This window comes from Cheilinus undulatus, linkage group 17, assembly GCF_018320785.1.
Source record: "Cheilinus undulatus linkage group 17, ASM1832078v1, whole genome shotgun sequence".
In the NCBI taxonomy this organism is placed as follows: Eukaryota; Metazoa; Chordata; class Actinopteri; order Labriformes; family Labridae; genus Cheilinus; species Cheilinus undulatus.
In genome coordinates, this window is record NC_054881.1 from 27,205,831 (window position 1) to 27,228,631 (window position 22,801).

Sequence of the window (22,801 nt, forward strand, 5' to 3'; positions counted from 1 at the left end):
TAAGCCTCAAAGAAGCATTCCACTTCCCACCCCCTTTATGCATGTCTAGGGTTTAACTGATGCCATTTAAGATGGTCGGCCTTGTCAGTGAGTACATGAGTGTTGCCTACATTAATGCTATTGAATAAGCCTGTGACATTTTAAAATATCTGAATTAATTTAGAAGACTCCATGAACAAAGATGAGCTGTGACTCACTGAGCTGAAAGAAAGCTGCCAGTGTAGTCAGGGTTAGAGCTACTGTACATTTGTTTGGCGGATTTCTATTCTTACACAGGAGTAGCAACATTTAGCCACAAGGTGTCAGTTTTGCTCCATGCTTGTTTTTGCCAAACCATCAAAGCAGACCAGGCACCATGTGTGTCTGGGCCCCTGGCTCAGTTTATTATCAAACCTATGTCAAATATTTTATGAACACCTTCTGAAGCATGTCTTTATGAGTGTGTTTGCTAATATACCATTTTGTCAAATTTCAAATGGACCTTGTACAGCTCAAAGTGAAGCCCCCTGCAGAATACAGATAAAGTCTACAATATCTTAAGGCAGTGGATTCTTTATGGTCAGACAAGACTCAGTTTATTTAAGAATGTTTGTATCATGCAAAGTAGTATTACACACCACAGCTCTACATCACACTTTGGTTATATCCATTGGTTCCAGATAACTACAGATTTGGTTGTGTTTAGCTTCGCTGATAATTGATTTTGGGTATCAGGTGTTCAGCACAGAAATTAGTAGAAAAAGCTTGCAGTCTTTTTAGTTTGTTAAAAAAATCCAACCAAAATTCTGTTACTTAAAATTATTAATTGGCTCCCAGTGGTGATACTCGAATTTTTATTTGTTTAACCTGCATTTTACCAGATAAAACCCACTAAGATCAAGGTCTCTTTTACAAGGGTGATCTGGCCAAGAGGTCAGCAGCAAATGTCACAAAATAATACATATATACTTAAGTATAATTTGACATAGTCAATTTATTCATTCAAGGTACACTTCTATGAGAACAGAAACATTTATTTTTCCAGTAACCTACCTGTCTTATACATTACTGTTATTTATTTAAATCTGTTAAGCAGGAAGAACCTCACTCAGAATAAGAATCTCATTTACAAGAGTGTTCTGGCCAAGGCAGGCAGCAGCACATGTAATAAAACTACAGACATGAAAATCAATCATGAAAACACTACAAACACAGATCAGTCAACTCCTGAATCACAGAGCAAAACACCATCAGTCAAAAGATCTACAGCCTGATTTTCACATGTGCTATTTATAGATCTTATGTGTGGAATGGTTCATGCACTGTGTATAATTAGAGTAAACATTCATTGCACAATACACTACTGGAGTATGTCTCAATAAGTTGATACCATAAAAGTTATAATTGAGAGTTGAGTTGAAGTTCACACATCATTTTTTTTTTTGCTTGAGCACCTAAAGTCATGTTCTGTTGAATGCTTTTCCAGCAATTCCTTAATTTAGCCAAGTCAAGTCAGCTTTATTAAAATTGCACATTTTATACCCAGTGAGTTTCAAGCTGTATGAACTGAGTGCTATATAAAACGACCTCTAGCTGTGTCTGTCTGACTGATTTTTTTTCCCAGGTTCTTTTTCAAGCAGACATCTTTGTTTTCTACCACAATTTCAAGAGGCACTTAATCAGGGATGTGATTGACAAAGACGCCTTGTTCCCGGGCGCACGCCACCCATTTATTTGTAATGAGATATTGCTGTTCTGCTGCCTCTTTGAGTCTCCAGCTTTTTGTGTTTATTATCTGGGACATTTTGTTCCTCACTCCTGGCTCTGAACACAGAGTATGGTTACTGGCATGTTATGCTTAAGTAATATTTGAATTACTGTGACTTTTACTGATTCCGCTGCATACGTTTCCTCTGCAGCTAATATTGTGTGGAAAACTCAGCGGGACGAGGTGTTAAATCTGTTCTTATGCACTAAAATCCCCAAATACACAAAAGCAATAGAATATGAATTACTTAAAATCCATTAGTGTGTTCTGATCCATGGATGTGACTGAGCTTTATAAACAGCTTATGGTTAAAGTGTGCATAGATACAGTTTTGACAAAGTCTCCTGCTGTAACAGCTTCACATATGTTTATTATAACATGAAACCTAATTAATTCCTTTTAAGATCCTTTCCTCCTTCATCTGACTTTTCCATGATCAAACATCCTTGAAAAAGGCTGTGTCAGCTGTACAAGTTTGGACTAACAGTGCTGGCTATTTCCTTTATTTCCATCCCTTTCCTCTCTTTCAGTGTCCTAATTGTGGCCTTTGTATTACACAGTCTCTTTAGTCATCTGTGTGATATTCCAAACTTTTTAACAGTGCCCTTTGAGAGTGCAGTGTCAGGTGTTTAAAATGACCATGACACTGTATATTGCTCCATCAACATGAGTCATAAAGCACAGAAAAAACCTCCATAAGATTTAATGATGACAGAGCTGCTTTGTTGGCCTATTAGCAGAGAGGCAGTAATTTATGCAGAATGTTCCACATGGCTAGACCAATGGGAAGCTGTGGAGGTTGGAAGGTTTTTATTCAACAATAGTCTATGAACTTTTTCAGCCATGGACAGGCATCAGGAGTAGTCCTTTACCCTCAGAGCCAGGTTAAATAAAGCATGACTTTGTTCCTGTCAAGTGTGAATCCAATAGAAACAGTTGAATGTTAAACACAAAGTAACCCCTGCGCCACTGTATAGAAGTTTCTCAAGATAAACTCTCGACAGGCAGAATCCATCAGAGAAGGAGTGTTTTCGAATAAATATTCAACTTATCACTCCAGTGCATTTGATCCATACCAATTTAGCTCCTTGATGGTTTATTCCACTTCCTTTTATGTGCGTCTTGGTAGCAATACTGAAAATGATCGACTCATTAAGACAACATTTAAGGGTCATTAACTGATTTATTTTTCCCATTTAGAGACAGCATAACAAGCTGAAGACATAAAAAGCTTTGCATATTATTTAATTGGGAGGCAGTGTCTGGCCTATCAATGAGAGTAATTTTATGAAATTAAAATCATACCTTTTAACAGCTTCAACTCCTTTTGTCCTTTCATTGTAAAAAACCTCCACCATATTCACTGACAGTTAATGACTCTGCCTTCTGTTTGATGCATGGTTGCATGGGTGTTCATCAGAGCTTTTTAGCTAATAATGTTTTTCTTTTGAAACAACACTAAAAAAGCTATGTAAATAAACTAAACATTAAGGGTATGGGCTGCAGACATGTGCTCAAAGACTCTCCATTGAGCAGAAATTGATAATTGGTTTGCTAATTGTTTTGCAACTGATAGTAAAAAAACCTGTTCCTTTATTTCAGTCATTGGGTTTTAACTTTCTTATAGTTTTTGCCTTAAGAAACAATCGCATTTTAATAATGCGAACTTTGCCTTTTTTCTAGTATAATTTTAAAGAATTTAAAAGTAAAATTCTGTAATTTTCAGAGGTGGAAAGTAACTAATTACATTAACTGAAATTACTGTGATCGAGTTGTTTTTTAGGGGGGTACTTGTACTTTTTTGAGTACATTTTGAAATCAGTGATTTTACTTTTACTTAAGTAAGTTTTAACTAGAGTAACTGTACTTTTACCTGAGGACAATACTCTGGAAATTCTTCCATCTCTGTTGACTACATGGTAGCACATAGTGAGAGAAAACACATCACACCAAAAACAGCTGTAGTATGTTACTTTATTAAAGGTGTGTGGCTTTACCTGTAAAACCTGGTTGAAGATCCATATTCTCATGTTTTTACTGCCAATAAGGAAAGTTTATATTTTACTGCACAACTCCTACATAGCTACTAAGGTTGGGAAATTATTCGAAATTATTTCTCTGACCTGAAAATTGTGTTAAAAACAAAACAAAACAAAACAAAAAACTTTTTACAGCTAAGATGTCATGCTCTACATATCATACAAACATTGAAGCATCCTTTTTTTCTACAATAGTTTGCAAAAAATTCTACTTTTCATGTTTTGTCATGTTTTGATTTAAAATATATATGACATAAATAATGCCCATTCCCTTTAACAATTCACATTGCAGCTGAAATATGAGCTAACTGATATTTGTTTCTCAGGGCCGATATGATACAGATTATTAGTAGTTCATGATACTGATAAACCATTATTTGGGACCATTGTGAATTGATTATGATGTAAAATTGTTCTTTATCAGGCAAAAGTCAAATTGCATTATCAGGAAAAGGTAGGAAAATAAACAAATTCGCCCTAGCTCTATCAGCATAAAAAAACGCACACAGAGCAGCACAGTACTAGCAGGCAGAAAGTGATGCAAAATGCTTATTGAGTACTCATTGGTACTCAGGCTTAAGTGTTTATTGGCTAGTATTCATGGGACATCTAGCAAATCAGATTGGCTAAATGTCCCATTTGGTGATACTGAGTTAGATTAAAAAAAAAAAAAAAAAAAAGCCAGAGGGAGACACACTTTGCAGTGGAAACAAAGGCGTGCACTTCTGGATCAGTAACCTTGATCGATTATCTGTCAAATAAAGTACAGATACGGATAATTGAAAAAATACCAAATATTGGCCTCAATAATCGACAACCTGATGATTGGTCAACCCCTGGCTGTGCCTCAGTTTTCGCCATGATTGCTACAAGGCTTGAGTAAAACAAATCGGTAAGTTTACTAGTTATTAAGATGATAAATAAAGATATATTATTCATACTTATTCATGCATCATGTTATGTCATCCTAGCATACATGCCCAGCCTACAGGAAAACACAGTTTATGTTGTTATTGGTTGGTTATGCAATGCAATGATCTATTGATTGTGCTTGTTAAAAATGCATAAGATGGGAAACTTAAATACGAATAGCATGCCAAATTGCAAGTGCAATATTTGGAAAAAAAATGCATTTAGAGTATTTGCAGAGTAACTGTACCTTTACTTGAGTACAATAGCCATGGTCTTTCTCCACAAGCAATGAAATATGATGTCACTTCTGGAAATTTGTTATCGGCATGTGTTATTTTTTTTCTTTTCATTTTAAAACAGAACTGAAATGATACACTGAATGAAGTGGAAGATTTAAAATTATAAAGCAGAATAAGAAACGATTGCCCGAGGGCATTTCTGATTGTTGTTGTCTTTTTGAGAGCTGTTTTCAGTAATACTTATGATAATTCCAATCAAATATCATTCAGCTTGACCTGTAGAGTGTTGTTTTAATTTAAATGTGAATAGTTCATCACATCAAGTTACCAATGTGTTAAATGTAACAATCAAACCATGATTCTGGGGCTTTAGGTTGCATACTTGATTATACTTGGATCAAAAATCTCTTGATGTGGCAGTCGGTATGTTGAAAGTAACCCCTTATTTGCTATGAATCATTCATGGTGTTCTACAGGGAACAGCTGTCAAAGTAAGGGAAAATAGGTGAACGTGGTGCAATGAATACTAAAAAGTTGTGCTTTAATTCTGTGGGAAGTTACTTTTTTCATATTAATGTCCAATGCAGAGTGATTTGAGGCCTGGAAGTGACCTGAGATTGGACATGAGATCATATAAATCTGTTTCACTGATGGACGGGTCATTAGATGGGTTCTTATAAAAGATGAAGCAGAAATATGTTACCTGACATCATTTATGCCACACAAAGCACTCCCAAGAACTTGTCACACTTTGAAAGATTTGCATCTTCTATTTATGTCTGTGTTCAGCCGTTTGATTTCTTGCTCAGACACCAGTGTCAGCTGAATGCCAGTCTGCCTGAGTTTCTGGCGTGTAGTATTTGGAGGTAGCTGTTTTCAGTCAGTTAATTTTAGTTTCATGACATTTGTATAAAGGAGAGCCGGTGGTACATGAGCTAGAATAAGATGATAAGTCAGTGTTAGCTAACCTTTTCAGAGCTGAGGCAGACTCTAGTGAGACAAATACCTCAAGGCAATTACGGCTTGCTTGAAAATGTTAAAGTTATCATTTAGGGAGAGTATCCAGAAATGACTCTCTGATTAGCACCATTTCATAGAACTGAAAGGTTTTAAATGAAGACTGTCACTAAAGAAGGTGCAACTGAGCTCTCCTCAAAATTGACCTATATTACAGGCCCTTATTTTAGAAATAGCATGCCAAGGTTTCTTTACTCCCATAAATAATTTGGCTTACATTTAGAATTTGTGCTTTTCCTTCAGACAACCAAGATTCTGCCTGTGGTGAAATTATGTCAACCGCTACACGAACACCAACTCTCCCTTTTGGCTTCTGCAAAAGGCCTTTTGATTTGTCACACTGCTCAACCACATCCAAACTACGTGACACAAGTTGCATAACTTTTGTAGTTTAAATCGCTTTGAAGATAAAGGCCTTTTCGGGATGTGTTGCCTTGAAGACAGATGTTTCTAGGTCATTATGCAACATTAGATGTATTTTCTTTTATTTTGCATTGCATTATTCTTTTGTTTGGTATTTGGATGCTCAGTCGGTCATCATTCGGTAGAAAAATATACTTAAAAGTATTAATTTACTCTTCTTTTTCTAAAGAACATCTAGACCAGAATAACTCCAGTATCTGGCTTTAAACATTTACAGCATTTTATGTGACTTCCCTCATTTCTTCTTTGTACTTGTTTTTTGAAATTTTTTGTATGCTCAAATCAAAAAATATTCTCTGTAATTGTAGCCACAAAAGACATAAGGCAGCACTGACAACAACATATTGACTATAAAAAGGATTTTTTTTTATCTGTCTGGGGCTCTGAACAAACTCTCATAAACACACACCCACATGCACCAAAGGCCAGTGCCATGTATGCACACATATATGCACTGGCAGTGTACACACATTCTCACTCACACATATTTTTGTTGCAGCCTGCTTTACCCAGGGCAGCCAGCTATGAGTTTCATATTGTGTGTCCAGCAGCCGTTTTTCCATTAGAAATGATGTAATGTCCACACTATAATGGACCTGAAGAAAGGCTGCATTACGAGACAGTGGTTTATGAGCCCAGGCCAGACAAGGGCAAAATGTTCTGGTCATAATGTGATGCTGAACTTTATCTTTTCTTCCTTTTCTGTTTGTATTTTCATCTCTCCAAATCTCACTATTTCTTTTTCTCTCTGACATATTTTCTGTAGATTTTCATCGGCGAAGTGTCCATGTATGCAATGAAATCAACGAGGGAAGCTCTCCTGGCCCAGGAAAAAACCATTGTGACAGGAGACTGTTGTTACCTCAACCCCCTTATCCGCCGCATCATACGATTCATAGGTAAGGTAGTTTGATGCCTAAGCTAGTGAGCATTTTTCATTAAAAAGACTTGGAAAAAAATGTCAAGACACATTTTGAGAGAAATTATAGGTGTTTCAAAAGTTCTTTATACCATTTAAAGGTGCTGATTACTCATCTGTTGAGACCACATTTCTTCTACTGTCAAAAGATTTGCCACATACAGTATAACCAACATTTTTCAGGTTTTCTCTCATATTTTACATGAGATTTTGCACCACAGTCACAACCTAACAAGGTGTAAGGATAAGGGTTGGAATAAATACAGAGATGCTCACATGCAAGCTCACTTACTTTCATCAACCATCGAGGACTCTTGTGATGACTCTTGACTTACAGGCCATTAGATATTGATCTAATGGTATGTTAGTCAAGCAGCCAGGGGTGTTTCTGTCTTTGTAGTCTGAGCTGTACAGCCTGTACCTGAGCATACAAAGTCTTGTTTTTGTTCTTCTGAAAACTGCTTTGTTGTCTTGTATCTTTGTTTATTGCATAACATGGTCCAAGAGCTTAGCATAGTTGATTTCTCATTAAAAAAATGATAAAATGATTTGAAATCACATCATTGTTGAGATCCAAATGACAATGGAGAAAAGCTGTTAATTTTTTTTTGTTTTCCTGTCAACCATAACACGTATGTGTAAAAACTGAATTTTTGTTTTGTGGCTTGTTGATGATGGATTTTTGACCAAATTCATATGGGAGTAACTGAAAGGTCTGAAAGAGCTACATTTAGATTTCACCAGCCAGCACGTAAGAAGTCAGAGATATACAACAAAAACAGTAATCTTTTGTCTTTTTTTCATCACATTTAAAAATGGAGCAGACTTAGCAGAAATTGTCAAGAGAAAAAACATCTTAAAAGTACCAAGGAGACAGTACAAATATTTTAAGGTTCCATCCAAAGATCATCCGTGACACCAGCCTCCCCTCACACCTCATGTTACTCGAAGGCCTTTTTGATCTTTTGGTCCTTGGTGACTATCTCGCACTTAATACCGTGAAGTATCAGCCCTGTTTGGCTGATGCATTGCTTCAGTGAAGCTGCACTGAACTCAAACACCAGAAATAGGAGATATTTACTGATTTGAATCATTTCATTTGGTTTGGTACAAAGATAAAAGAACAAACTCACTGATAGTGTGGCTTATTTTGTTTTGTCTTTTTGTTATTAACTGATAACATCATTACTCTGCTCGTTATGTGCCGTGACAGTGGGATGCTGCATTTGGCTGCTGTTGTTTAGGCCTTGAATTCCTTAAATTTAAAGCTTGTGCTCTTTGATTCCCCACAGAACTTTACTGTCAGTGTGGTAAATAACTTAGTAAACAAAGCATCTGCAGCACATGGAGTATTTTTCTGTCTTTCTCAGTCAGTCAGTGACCTTCTTACCAGATAATATAATGCTGTATAATGGCTGAACTGACAGCTGAATGAAGGTGCTGTCAGTCACCTGTGAGGGGAGCTCCAGTGCAAAAAAAAAGCTATTTAGACAGTGGCCCTGATGATTCAGAGCTTGAGGATTTGGTGTCAAGTGAAGATGCACCATGCAATGTTTCCTACAAAGGGCAAAAGAGGGTGTCTCCCAACTGCTAGCTCCATCATCTGCAAATAACATGATCTATAACAGGATCAGACACACATTTGTCTTCTAGTAGAGACAGATCAATGCAGAGAGGAAGTGATAGATGTAAACATGAGACACAAGAGGTTGACCAAGCTTAGTCACTGGCTTTGGTGCCTGTAGCTCAGATCTGATGAAAGTAATTAGTAAAGTTGTTGAAGGGTTGATTTTTACCATACAGCTATAATACTATTTGAAATGTGTGGCATTACTGAAGCTAGTTAAGTGACATAAAAAATCCAATATTAACTACTTGGATCTGTCTTGGTTGATGACGCCATCTGCTTTGATTTATACTTAGTTTTTGTAGGGGAAGCATTTCAGTTTAAATACAGCAAAACCCCTGACTGAATGGATTTCAGTAATTCTTCAGTGAAGGGAGCCAATTGGGAACAAGTCCAGCTGTGATGCCTTCACTGCAGCTTCTCTAAAACTGCATTATCCACTGAAACAAATCTTAGTAAGACATGTTGGATCCCATATGGGCTTATATGAAATAGTTACTTTGTTTTGACAGGGCTGTTTACCACTGTAAGGTGTGCTACCTCACACACTGGTGTCACTTTAATTGCTGAAATAGATTATGAGCTATAAAACTCTGACCTCTGAATTCACATTTTTACGGCCACTTTAAGTCAAAGCTTGAGCAAAATTGGGCAAACTGGCACACTCAGCGCTATCCATTCCCATAAAGGAGGACCTTCCTGGCATAATCAGAGCTGAATTGTTCATTTTTAAATAATATCCTTTCAATTTATAAAGCACTCATCAGAAATTCATCAGGCAATTCATATGATATATACTGCAGCCTGTTCCCAAACAATCTCTCATATTTGTAGGATCATTGAGGCTTTTGGTTTCCTGCTTTCATGCTTTTCTCAACTCCCCCCTCTCTGTTTCCCCTCAATGCCCTTCACACAATCGTGTCCCTGTACAGGCACCCCACCCCCCACCCCCCCACCCCACAAGCCCTCTGCAGCCCCCCCTGGATGAGAATACAAAGCAGTGTAATTTCATGGCTAAGCAGGCCAGATAATCAGCAGTCATATTTCACAGCAAAAGGAATGCAGACACAGCCACTGGTAAGGGTTGGTGGGCTGAAAGTGTCAGTGCAGTCATTCATATTAGATGCTATTTTTCCTGTATGTTTATACTAATGTGTGCCTCTTGTTCACTGATCTTTTCTTCATTTGAATTTATATCACTCAAATATTTCTGGTCTCTCTTTGCAAAACTTTTTCATGCTGAAAAGACAAAGCAAAAACAAACTGTTCTACTTTGTTCTTATATTCTTATTTTGGACAAAGGCAGGGGTTAAATGATGGAAGACATGCAGGTGCAGCAGCAACAGTAAATGAGATGTTTCTTCAGCACAACATGAAGTCAGGTGGAGAGAAGGAATATCCACAGCAGACATATTTCAGAAAAGAAATGTTTTTTCAACAATATTCTGGGGTTTAGGATTTTGTTTTATGTATTGACTTTTCTTTGCTGTAAGTGTGTGAGTTGTTAGTTGCTGTGAATTCTCATTTTGTATCTGTTTATCTGTGTGCCTCAGGTGTGTTTGCCTTTGGCCTGTTTGCCACAGACATCTTTGTCAACGCAGGCCAGGTGGTGACTGGAGGTCTGTCGCCCTACTTCCTGTCTGTTTGCAAGCCTAACTACACAGGCACCGAGTGCCGCTTTAATCACCAGTTTATTGTCAATGGCAACATCTGCACTGGGCCCTCTGTTGTCGTGGAAAATGCTCGCAGATCCTTTCCCTCGAAGGATGCTTCGCTGAGTGTTTACTCTGCTGTTTACCTGACGGTAAGCAGAATGTACATGAGCATAAGGCAAAATAATGAGATTCAATGTGGGTGTTACACAGAGATGTTTAACCAGTAAAACAAAACCAATCTCATGAAAATTTCCTGGTAGATATTAGCTTTGACACACGTTAATCTCCTATAAACCATTCACCTCATCACAGGGGGTCAGTTTAAGCATGCCAATGCATCACTCAAAGAGCTTGTTGAACTGGACCATGCATTTGTTTAACATCCTTCAACGAGAGATTGATTGATATCATGTGTCATCTTGGACCTTTATAAAGTCTGTAAGACGTACTTAATTAAGAGCCCCCTGTTGGCGGCATTTTACCTGTTGTGCATTTATGCAATTTATGATTGAAAAATCCAACTCAAGCCATGTTTTATTACTGAGGGGGGAAAAAAATAATCAAACATATGTTAATTTTAAATAGAGAACATTTTGTTTTAGTGTTAATTTAGCTTCATTTCTGTTACGTTAAGAGTGTGGACAAAGTAACATTCCTCATTAGTGTTCTGATGAAATTTCTTTAGACACCTCGAGCTTTGTTAATTAAAAATCAATGTTCTCCTGACACTTCAGTTCCTCACTTGGGACTGAATTAAAGTTTTGTACCTCTTGGTGTTCTTCTTTTTCAGTACAAAAACTAAAAAACATTAAAAGATTTTTGACCCTGAAGTTTCACAATAAAATTGTAAGAGACGCTGATTGAAAAGGAATATTTGATATTTAAAGGTGCTACTATAGTATCTCTGAATCTTTGATGGTGGAGGCATTGACAAGATCCGAGTGCCTTGATATTTCTTAAAAGCCTGTCAAAGAATGTTTGATGCAAACATTTTAGAAATTGGCTGGAAGAACTTGTGAAGAATGGCTTTTTTCAAGTGCTTGTTGAGGAACTGCTGAGTGATATCAGAGTGACACAGTCGTTCAGCAGCTGAAGAGGGAAAGAGAGAGTGCAGAAGTGTAGATGTTATCGACAGAAGTGAGACAAATACAAGGACAGATAGCTGATGAAAGGATGATTTGAAAAGCGCAGTCTTTGTTGGCATTGCAGGACATGCAAGCTCGACAAGTGAAATATATGTAGGAATGCTAAATATTTTTTTTTAACTCTGACAAATGACTCACGTCAGTCACTCATAAAAAGAGCATCCCTCTTTGAGCTTATCTTGTAATCTGTTTATCTTTTTGTTAAAAAAGGTTTTTATTCTTAAGATTTATTTCTCTCATATGATGCAAGTTTTTGAAATCTTCATTTTTCCATTGAAAGTTTTTCTCTGTCATTAAATGTTAAAATATTTAATCAACAGTATGGCCCTACTACTATCCCCTAGTTGAGGGAATATTTTAAAACCTCTGGGACATAATACAGGACATTATCTCTATATTTCACTTTATTTATTTATGTATTTATTTTTATTTAATCGCTCCCTGGACTGATTCAATATGCCCTCTGCTTTTTTTTCCAGATGTACATCACCAGCACCATCAAGACCAAGTCCAGCCGCCTGGCCAAGCCTGTGCTGTGTCTGGGCACGCTCTGTTCAGCTTTCCTCACGGGCCTCAACCGAGTCTCAGAGTACAGAAACCATTGTTCAGACGTAGTGGCTGGTTTTATACTTGGATCAGCAGTTGCTCTGTTTCTGGTGAGGATGATAGAAGAGTGACATATTCAGTTGGAGTGGGGATTAGGGGAAAGAAGAAGAAGATTGTTCTTGGTTGGATTCTGGTCATTAATTATTTTCAGATTTTAGTAATAATTTCCAGTTTCTCTCTGGAACCAACCCAAACCATTAATTAAAAGTTAAACTCAGGCTGCACACTTTACCATAGTCTACAACATGGTTGTAATGATCGTCTTAATGCAAATGTATGGAGTAAATTGTTTTGCCCAGTGAATTTGTTAAACAGTTACATCGATCTCAAATGTCTACAATTTGTAAGGTCTGTGCAGCATATGCATGAGTTTGACAGTTTTGTGTTGACTCAGTTGTGTTGTGAGTTTGAATCATTAGTTTGTTAAGGAAGTTAAGAAGAGCAGGTCATGATGAGGTGATGGAGGGATGTGAAACAGGATGAAGCATGGTTCATGCTGAGCTCCACGGAGGTTCAGAGACGGGTGAGTGCGGATAGAGGGAAAGAGAAGGATGCACTGGTTGGGGAAAAGAGGAGAAGAGAATAAAATAGGGAACATACTGAGGTGGCAGCTGGATTTCTACTGAGATCAGCACTGCCTCTGGTTCTGAAAGAGCTCAGAGAGGAAGGGTTGTGAGAGGCAGAAGGAGCAAAAGTGAGTCCTGTGGAGGAGGGGAAGAGTTCCTGTTAGTCTAATGTGTCTTACAAAAATAAATGACTCAACAAAGTATAAATCGTGCAAACTGGACTTGTGTTTCTCAGCAGGAGATTTTACTGTTATGCAGTCTTTAATATAATACAAACGGCTGTATTGCCAAACAGTCTGGTTGCTGTGAAAATCTAAAAAAAATGTCAACACCAGATTTGTGCATATGGTTAAAGAGAGAAGGGTTATTGCAGCTTCAACCCTCACACTTTTGGATGATTTAAGCAGAATACCCATTGAGAAGAATGCAAGGTGAGAGATGCCCCTACAAATTAAAGAGGAAGTAGTTAACTGTCTCAGAGGCTTCATTATGTGTAATTGCCTCTGGGTCCTGAACCTTAAAGCGGGAAGTGGTGCGAAGGAAATGAGCAAGAGGAGAAAACATGAATGTAAGATGGATAAGAGAATGTTTGTGATGCATTTAGAGGCTGCTGGTGGCTCATTTTGCAGCCTTTTCATTCAAACAGAGAGAAATATCATTACGCTCTGCAGATGCAGAGACTTCTTCACATGTTTCATCACTTTATAAACAAAAAATTCTGTAACCAGAGGGGTGCACTGTTTGGAGACAGTGAGGGTAAAAATTGATGTGCAAATACATTTATACGTTGATCTGCATGTGGCGGTAGGAGAAAAGTCAGGAAACTGCCAGAGAAAGTAGGCTTTATCAGAGCACAGATGGCTATACCACATTGATCCAGCCAACAGAGTTTTAAGTTAAGTTTAAAGACTGAAAAAAACAGACAATTTGTATGAGCTATCACAGGAAATTATACAATTAACATTAAGACCAATTTATGCAGAAATCCAAGAAATCCCAAAGGGTTCACATACTTTTTCTTGCAACTGTATTTTTAAGGTGTGCAACCACAAACAGCTTTTTTTGTCATTTCTTTTTAGCAAAGATGAGTGCTGCAATTCACAGTTAAAAGACAGCCAGATGAGGTTTTGTCAAAAAACAGCATTTACAGGACAGGATCAGCAAGTGATGAATGATATATTTTATTGTGAAAGAAAACTTTTGGCACTGAAAAATTCAACATTACCAGAACCATGGCTTCAATAAATTAAACAATATTTTTTCATAAGTTGTATTATTTGGCACGGATAATAATGACAAGAGTGGCATAAGATAGTAAAGCACCACCTGTATATAGTTGTGTACAAAACTAAATGCTTGTGCAGCTGTTGCAGCTTTGCAAAACCAGGATATTTTAAGGATCAGTAAACAGTCATGGCACATAACACAGTTTACCTTGCATTGCCAGTGGGTTTTAGATTTGGGAGAAGACTAAAAGCAAGCTGGGTGCAGCATTGCTGATGTGAGGACCGTTGTCCTTGGAATATGAAGAAGTGTCAGAGCACCCTGGTTTTAATGAAGGAGATAAGCTTTTAGTGATTGACCTATAAAAATTGGCAGACGTTGACTTACTGATCTCTTGGGAGAGATGAACACAAAAGAGTCAATCATCACCTCAGCATCTTTGAACCTCCTCATTTCCACCTTATTATCAGCAAACCATGAAGTGAGGACATCTACACATCTGTCTAATGTTCCTGATGAAGCTTATCAAGGTCTTGTCATCTGAAAACTGAGCCATTTTGATGGACTGCTATCCTGAGAGAAATTAATTGGTACAAAGAGAGAAGAAAGCAGGTAGAACTTAAATCCCTGTGCTATCAGTGCTCACAGAGAGATGATCAGAATGGGATCATCAAACAGTGACTGCCTTTGGTCTTAAGGTTTGTCCTCTGTTGGCGGATTGAGGGATCAGTGTTAACCACTCAGTCGCAAAGCTGTGAGATGATGTTCAAGAGTCAGACGTGTCCACTTGATCTAGGAAGAAACAGGCACATGCTGGTGGTTTAGAAAGCCTTTCAAAAGCAAAGCTCTTTGAATTTAAAAAGCTGCTTTCCTTCTGAACCTTCCCAGGAGTTGTAGAATGGCCTTACAAAAGAAACACCTGGCACATTGTTTAGGTTACTAGATTGTATGAAGGTCAACTGGTATTTTTCCCACCTATCAATTTAAGCTTTGAAAAAAACAAACAATGATGTCTTAAGGATTGGTTAAATATTTACCCAGCTTCATTTTGAAATAAAAAAAAAATAGAGTTTCCATTCATTGTCTCTGGGGATCACTCCAGTTAAAGGAAATCAATGTAGATCAGCCGGAAATGCATTAAAAAAAAAACAAAGATAGTTGTACTTTTAGATACCGTTGGAGAAGATTTCATTTAAGTCACTTGCGGATAGGACTGTCACTGTAGAGTTTAGCTTAATGCATGCACTTTGAACGTTTTTGATGTGCTCATGACTTGACCTTACCATCCCCAAGTTTGAATATATCCTTACAGACTTATTTTTGAAGAGTTCATATGTTTTTGTGAAGGCGGAAAGCTGCAGTCTTGTCATTAGATTGGGGCAAAGCAGCTGTGATTCATTCATTGCCTGGTCTGGGAGCATCTGAGAAGCGCTGCCCATGAACTGCCACAAACAAATAAACCTTGAGAATTCTGCAGCAATGAATCTGCCCATTACTTTTTCTCCATTGCCATTGCCTGAGGGCACAGTTGGCCTGGGGGCAAGATTTTCCCTCAGGCTGCCTTCTTTGATTAACTAGTCCATGGTAGAGTAGAGAAATGGGGAAACCTTGGTGGTGTCTGCACTGTTTAAAAATCCTGACAGATGGACAAAAAAGTGAATCCTTAAGTAACATTAATGTACAAGAATTTAACTGAAATATAAATGAAGAATCGAGGCTTAGCGCCACAAAAATGAACACCACAGAGCACCTCCTTTTACACTGCATGAAATGATAGCTGCATTTTGTAGACTCGTGGAGTGTTTGATTGAGCTTTTACACCCATATAACCTTTACATTACAGCCATAACCGAACAGGTGCAAACATTTAGGCCTCTGACTATTGACTGAAACGGGTTATTCTGTTCACGTAAATGTTGATTGTAATGTTGCTGGTTACACACAATAATTTAAACTAAAATAGCCTTGTTAATCTTTTAACAGATTTTTGCTGCAGTGTTATCTAGCCAGTCTTTAATTTTCTGAGATTGACAACATGACACCTGCCAAACTTGGCACATAGCTCTCAGCGTAATTCCAGTAGTAAATAGAATGCTTAATAGATTAATAAATCACACCCACAGGCAGAAAACTGGACCTTGAAAAGTAAAACTAACTTAAACTACATAAACCTTTACGTAAAGTGTGTTTCAGTATGGTTGTTGTTTTTATTATGTAGAGCCTTACAAGGCTACTGGAAAGAGAATAGTCTGTACTCTTATTTCATTAATATGATTTGGCACACAGATTGCTGGTGGACATATTTGGGGACTCATTTGGGAAACTATTTTGATTGAGACAATATACAAACAAGTTTTCACATCAGTGATGTAACTATTATAAGGGACTGATATCTAAGTCACAACACCAATGCGTTACAACTAGGGCTGTCAAGATTAATCTAGTTAATCATGATTAATAAAGATCCACAAGTTGCGCACATTTTTTTTTAATCACAATTAATCACGTGCTTGATTGCAGCATTATTTCGTCGACTAAAACTATGAGTAGAAATGTTAGTCAATGAGCTTTTTTCCATGACAAAAACTAGACTAAGACTAACAAAAATAGATCTGTGCTGACTAAAACTGACAGAAAGTAAGTTCAGTTTTTGTCAGTAACTAAAACTTGACTAAAATGTAATTTAGCTTTCATCGGACATTAAAAATCTAGGTAAATCTGTACAATGCTGTGTAATGCATCTGAAGCTATTCTGTCTCTCAGCTGTAGAAAGCAGGTACCTCAAGTTTGACAGAGAGCATAGAACACACTACCATAGCTTGGTACCAGATTTAGGCAAGAGAATAAATGTTTGGGCTCAAAGTAAAGACCAAAATGTGAGAACTTTTACGGACTAAAACTACTCTAAAATGTTCTGGAGTTTTCATCGTCTAAAACTAGACTAAAACTAAAAAGGGTAGAAATGACTACAAGGTCACTAAAACTAAAAGACGTGATCAAAAGACTTAGACTAAAATTAAAAATAGCTGTCAAAATTAACACTACTTAATTTTCCCTTTTGACACACTTTGGTTAATGTGCTTCAGTGTCTCCATGCGCCCAGAGTTGTGTAAAAGAAGTCCACCACTGCTTCTTGGTGTCTCATTTCCCTTTAAAAACTCACAAACAACTCTTTGGACAAGTCAAAAGCCATATGCCCCGTATATTTCATTTTTAATCCATGAAAAATTCTTTTTTCCGTAGTTAAGTTCATGTTAAAATCTTAGATCTACCTCTGAAAGCAGCTCTGTACCAGGGTGTAACAGGGAGTCAATTACACTTGGTTTAAGATGGTAGAAAAATTCATAGTTACAACTTAAACTGACTTTTCAGTGTTGATGAAGGTTTCAGTTCTGGGTCATTTGGTGGTGGTGTTGTTGTTGTTGTTGTTTTTTTTTTACTTATTTCACTTTTTATAACTGTCTTTCTGCTTCACAGGGTATATGTGTTGTAAACAACTTCAAAGGCATCCATAGTGCAGCAGTTAAACAGAAAACTGAAGAGTACCGGGGTCTGCCTCTGATGACTTTCCCCCGTGTAGAGAGCCCTCTTGAGACTCTCAGCGCACAGGTACATGAAAACACTTAACCTGGCATTCCAAAACTTAATCTCCATGATGCACATTATCTTCTCCCATTAATTAGAAGCACTCCCTAAAGATTGTGAGCTTAAAGCAAAGTCTCCCTTCAGATTTTGACTTCAGTCTATAATTTGGTTTGCACTGTAATTTGCTGTAACTGTAATTCAATTTGTAAGATCCTGAACTTCCTGGAATCCCACAGAGAGAGGGGTCTGATTTTGATCAACTGAAAGTGGTTCTAAGTATTACTTATATATTTTGCTGTATGTGTTCTTTCTTTCTTTCTTTCTTTCTTTCTTTCTTTCTTGACGTTTCCTCTGTCTTTTAACATAAAGCAATGACACATGTTGAGAACATACAGGCATGAACTTTGCACCACACCTTTGTCCTCCCCCAACTGCACAAAAAACACAGAGAACCTGACACAAAGCACTCCAGAAACTCTTTGACAATGATTTCCTCTACCTTTTTGTTTCCTTTACCTTTCCCCTTTCATGCCTTCCTTTACATTCTTCCTTATCCCTCTCAATCCTTGGACTACTTTTTCCCATCCCTTCTTCCACATCCATTTTCAGAACCACTCGGCATCGATGACGGAGGTCACATGACTAAGGGGGCAGCACCGGGTCACGTTTGCGTCTCCACAGCACTTCCAGACACAATGACAAGGACGCATGCCACGTGGCTCCGAATGCTTAACAGAAAACACTCCTGATATATCTGTTTAATTCACTGGGGGGACAAAATACACCATGTTTCTGGTGGTTCTCATTTAGTTGGGCTATGCTCAGTTCAACCTGCCAAGGCACACAGATTGCAATAGTGCCAAAATATCCCAAGGCAAATCTAAGCACAGATTGTTTTTCCAGATATTTTCAACCATTAAAAACATGAGGCATTTTTTTCCCTCCAAGGTGTGCTGTTTGTAGTTAGAGGATGGTGTTTTGTACATTTTGTATGAGCGAGTGCTGTAGCCTATCCTGATGGTGTTAAACCTGCACACTTCCAGTCAGCGGACTCACTCTCTTTTCCATCACATCTTGTAAGGTGACTTGCCTCGTCGTTCACCACATCTATCCCCTCAGTCGAAAAAAATCTGCTATAGAAAAATATTGATGTTGTTGTTCTGTGATGTTTGTCATTTGTACAGAAAAAGACAAAGTCCTTTTTATTATCTCTGTCTGTACATTAATTGACCATGTCAGGTCATATTTTGTAAAGATTTTTGTCAATCTGTAAAACTATTATGATCCATTTGGACCTGTTTGCCTGCTGTAAACCTGGATATGTTTTGGTATCAGTTTAGGTGTTTTGCGGAACAACCCCTCTCCCCTTTGGAGGAAGTGACAAGGAAGAGTCAGTGGCATCCTCCGACTTAGAAACTGGGGTTTGGCACTTGCAGTGCCGTGTTATCAGCCAGAATGAAAATGAAAGATGATTGGTTGAAATTGTCAATATGAGTGTTTATCACCCCAATTTCTTGATTCTCTGTGATGTTAATAGGAATTTTTATACAGAGTGGTCTGGTGGGGCTAGCCTGTGTCAGATATACCTTGAAGATTTCACTGGTACAGCTTTACGGTTAAATTTAAACTGCAATCCCAATGGAAAAAAAATCCCTCCAAAATACATGGGAAAAGAAAAAAGGAAACTGAAAAGCTTTCTGGAGTGGAACTGAGAGACTTACTTAAGGCCTGGCTAGCCTTTTTAATGGAATTCAGGCAGTGACTCCTGCTTCACTATTCCTCTCTGAGGCACCCCTCCCCCTTCCTGAACCACCAGTGGATTGTGATGCAATGTTGTGACTCCATTTCCCATTGGAAGATCCGCCCAGCATGACAAGGAAAAATGTTTTATACATACTCATGATTTGAATTATACTCATTATCCTTGTGATTATAAATGTCTTTTACTTTAAAAACAAAAAAAGCATTTCATTTGAAATGCGACATATATTTTTTCTTGGTTTCTTCACAAATTAAATAGTAAGTAGCAAATGTGCTCTCGTGTTTTTTTTCATTATGTGTCAATTTCAGGTGATACCTTTTCTTACTATTTCTTGTCAAAACAGGGCTAGAGACAAGATGGACAGTGGGTAAGAGACAGAAACAATGACCCTTTTTGTGCCTGTGGAAGTACTTTCTTGGAAGAGATAGAAACTTTGTTTTCTGTATTGTAAGAGATTTTAAAATTTGTTTCACACCATTTACAAGAACAAGTTAACCCATGGAGTAAATCTTTTTCTATTCTGTTGTTCATCTTAACCCAAAGGTGCAGCCACATCAGCAACTGCATTATATATTCACAACAAAACTGGATCATGCTGTCCCCTGAATAAAGATTTGAAGTCATGCTTCCAATGGGTTGCTAATGGTTACATATTTATCATAATGATCGTCTAGTTTTTATTGACAGGAAGGGAAACGGGAGAAATTTGCTTGATGATCTAGAAAAAAAACTCTATTTGTTATTTTTTCATGTAAAGAGGACAGTGACCAGTAAGCCTAAAAATTATATTAACAGATTCCCCAATGCAGGATCAGTTTGAAGTAAAACCTGCTTGCTTTAAAATTTTCTTGAAATATATGTTCAAACATGATTAGTAAATTGTAGAAGTCATTTTCACTGTGTACTAATACACTATTCTGTGAAACAAATGCAGCAATGTTCTGTAAAAATGAGACATCTGATGCCTCATAAAGTTGTCTTTGTCAATAGATCTGAAAGAAATGCCTTTAAGCAAACCTATGAGTAAAACAGTCCATATAAAGTAATGTCTGTAGGTCTGTCACTGAAATGTCACATCCTGAGATGCAGGTCTGTGCTTCGAACACCACATCCCAGCCCAACCCCACATGAATGCAGAAAAGTGATTAGAAGGAGAATAGATATGCTAAATCCTTATTTCATTTTTTTCTGTTGATTCATCCTGTTACTGTTGCTGCAACTTCAGTGATGTTTGTGTCATCACGAAGAGAAGCATTTACACACAAACACAAAGAAAACTGACGCCTCAGCCAGTGCACTTGCTCTTTTGCTCTGTCAGGTATTCATTTCAGCTGTGACAGCCTGCGCTTACCCTGCAGACACACTTGCTAAATAGAGACTGTTTGTGTGTGTTCGGCAGTATTTGACCGTGCCATGTGGTCTGCTTTTTAAGTACACCTTCCTGTCCAAATTGCTGTTCCCCTGGCAGTGCAGGGGAAGAACAGAGCAACAACCAAATAGTTTTTTAAGATTTGAAGCAGAGGTTTCAGTAAGTTGTTTAGGTATACAGCTGAGTTGTGTTATTTTTTAAAACATAATGAAATTTGTTGGAGTCAAAGAAAATGGGTAGCTGCAGATGAATCTCAATTCCCACTTTGGAGAATATTTCAGCAAAAATACTAAGCCAGAGTTTAGTTGGTATGCAGTGGATGTCATCCAGTGATCTGTATGGGCTCATCTTTTTCTCTCTTGCAAAGCATGTCACCTATGAGTGAAAAACCCAAAAAATGGTCTTGAATTAAGTTATGGGAGTCTGTTGCAACCATAAATCCATTTTTTTCTTTAGAGTCCTCTGACAGAAGTATTTCCTGCTAAATATTATGCTCTTTAGAGACAGAACTTTCCTACTGGTAGTTTAAGATTAGGGAGGTAAAAGTTAAAATTAGTTAATTATTAGGCATTCAAATGACTCATTATATTTGGTAATATGTACTAAATATTGAGTTTTAACTTGAAGTTTTTCTTTTTATGGAGAAAGAAGAAACGTTTTAACTCAGTTAAGTGCAAAGGAGAGGTACATTTTTAATAACAGAACACATTCAAACGCAAACAGAAATAATGCGAGAAAACAGGTCTCATCACAGAGGGACTGCTCAGTGCTTGCAGTTTTCAATGATCATACCCAAATAAGATGTCAGAGTTCAGTGACTGTATGTCCACATTTACCTTTACTCTTAGAGTGAACTTTTGCCAAAAACTGAGATTACAGGAGCACCAGTGTGATCTTAAGAAAGGTAAGTATAAAGGTGCTTTTTGGATCCCTGACTGTAAAAATGACAACTCCTAGATGAATTATAATGCATAACTAGAGTTTAGCCATTGTGTAGAAGGTAAACTTTTCAACCATTAAACTCTGACAAATTAATTGATGGCTTGTAGGTGAAGCTTTCCTTAAAAAACTAGAAGTGCATCTATGAAGTGTGGGACAAAATCTAGTGATCATTAAAATAAGACTTTGTTTTGTCCTGTTGCTCAACATAACAGCAACCGAGATGCAGGATGTTCTTGATGATGATGACTTTGTATGTATATATCCTGCTTATGTTTGCTTTTTTTTGTGATCAGTGCTGATCATTTTTCCATTTACTCCCTTAAGGCTAACTAGACATGACAGGACTTGAGCCAAGCTGCATCAACATTAAAACCATGTGGTCATCAATGGTAACCAATCAAGTACCTCTAGATTTAGTTCTTACCTTCCCCTTTAAAATGGTACAAGGTTTCCGTAAGACATTACACCTTATAGATCTAACTGGCTTGGTTCAGCTTAAGGTCATTTACGTGATCAATGAGTCCTAACTAAAGACTCGAGGGAATTAGGCCATTAAGCGTGAATACCAAAGATTCTTCATATCTATATTCAAGCTCATCGTGGCTAGGAAATCTGAACCCTTGAAGAGAAAAGGCTTGAGGGAAAAGAACATCAGGGTCAAGAGGATGGAGTAGATAGAAGTAGGAATAGAAGTAAAAGGCAAGAACAAAAGGATCAGAAAGAGGTGAATCAAAGGTGAAGATATGCACAGCTCTTCAGTAACTGCAACAGGCTAGTGAGATCAGACTTGATCAGAGTCTCTGGTTCATCTATATCAAGTGCCTCTTTTCCAAGCAAATCCAACATTCCTGAAAGTTTGGCACAGGATCTTTTCCCTTGACAACACTTTAGTTCAGTTTTCAGGTTACCTCCTGAAACTTGCTGAAGATCCATCTTCAAATCCACACAGGGATCCGGTTACAGATTTTGGAAACTAGTTCCATGTCTAACCATGTTTCTTTGGGCAGAACAAAGGTGGAACATC

The 22,801-nt window shown here is 37.6% G+C and overlaps 1 protein-coding gene across 3 annotated transcripts in view; it reads left to right on the forward strand.

The window, feature by feature from the left end:
- Positions 1-19,801, forward strand: part of plppr1 (phospholipid phosphatase related 1) — an 80,362-nt gene extending 60,561 nt beyond the window's left edge. Inside the window, exons 4-8 of one of the 3 annotated variants that reach the window (XM_041811673.1) lie at positions 7,144-7,276; positions 10,477-10,727; positions 12,203-12,379; positions 17,597-17,728; positions 18,074-19,799. In XM_041811673.1, coding sequence (XP_041667607.1) covers positions 7,144-7,276; positions 10,477-10,727; positions 12,203-12,379; positions 17,597-17,728; positions 18,074-18,079 — 699 coding nt within the window. In that variant the 3' untranslated portion in view covers positions 18,080-19,799. Of the gene's footprint in view, positions 1-7,143; positions 7,277-10,476; positions 10,728-12,202; positions 12,380-17,596; positions 17,729-17,914 lie in introns of all 3 variants that reach the window. The other 2 variants (XM_041811672.1, XM_041811671.1) reach the window with 2 other exon arrangements.
- The last annotated feature ends 3,000 nt before the right edge of the window (positions 19,802-22,801 follow it).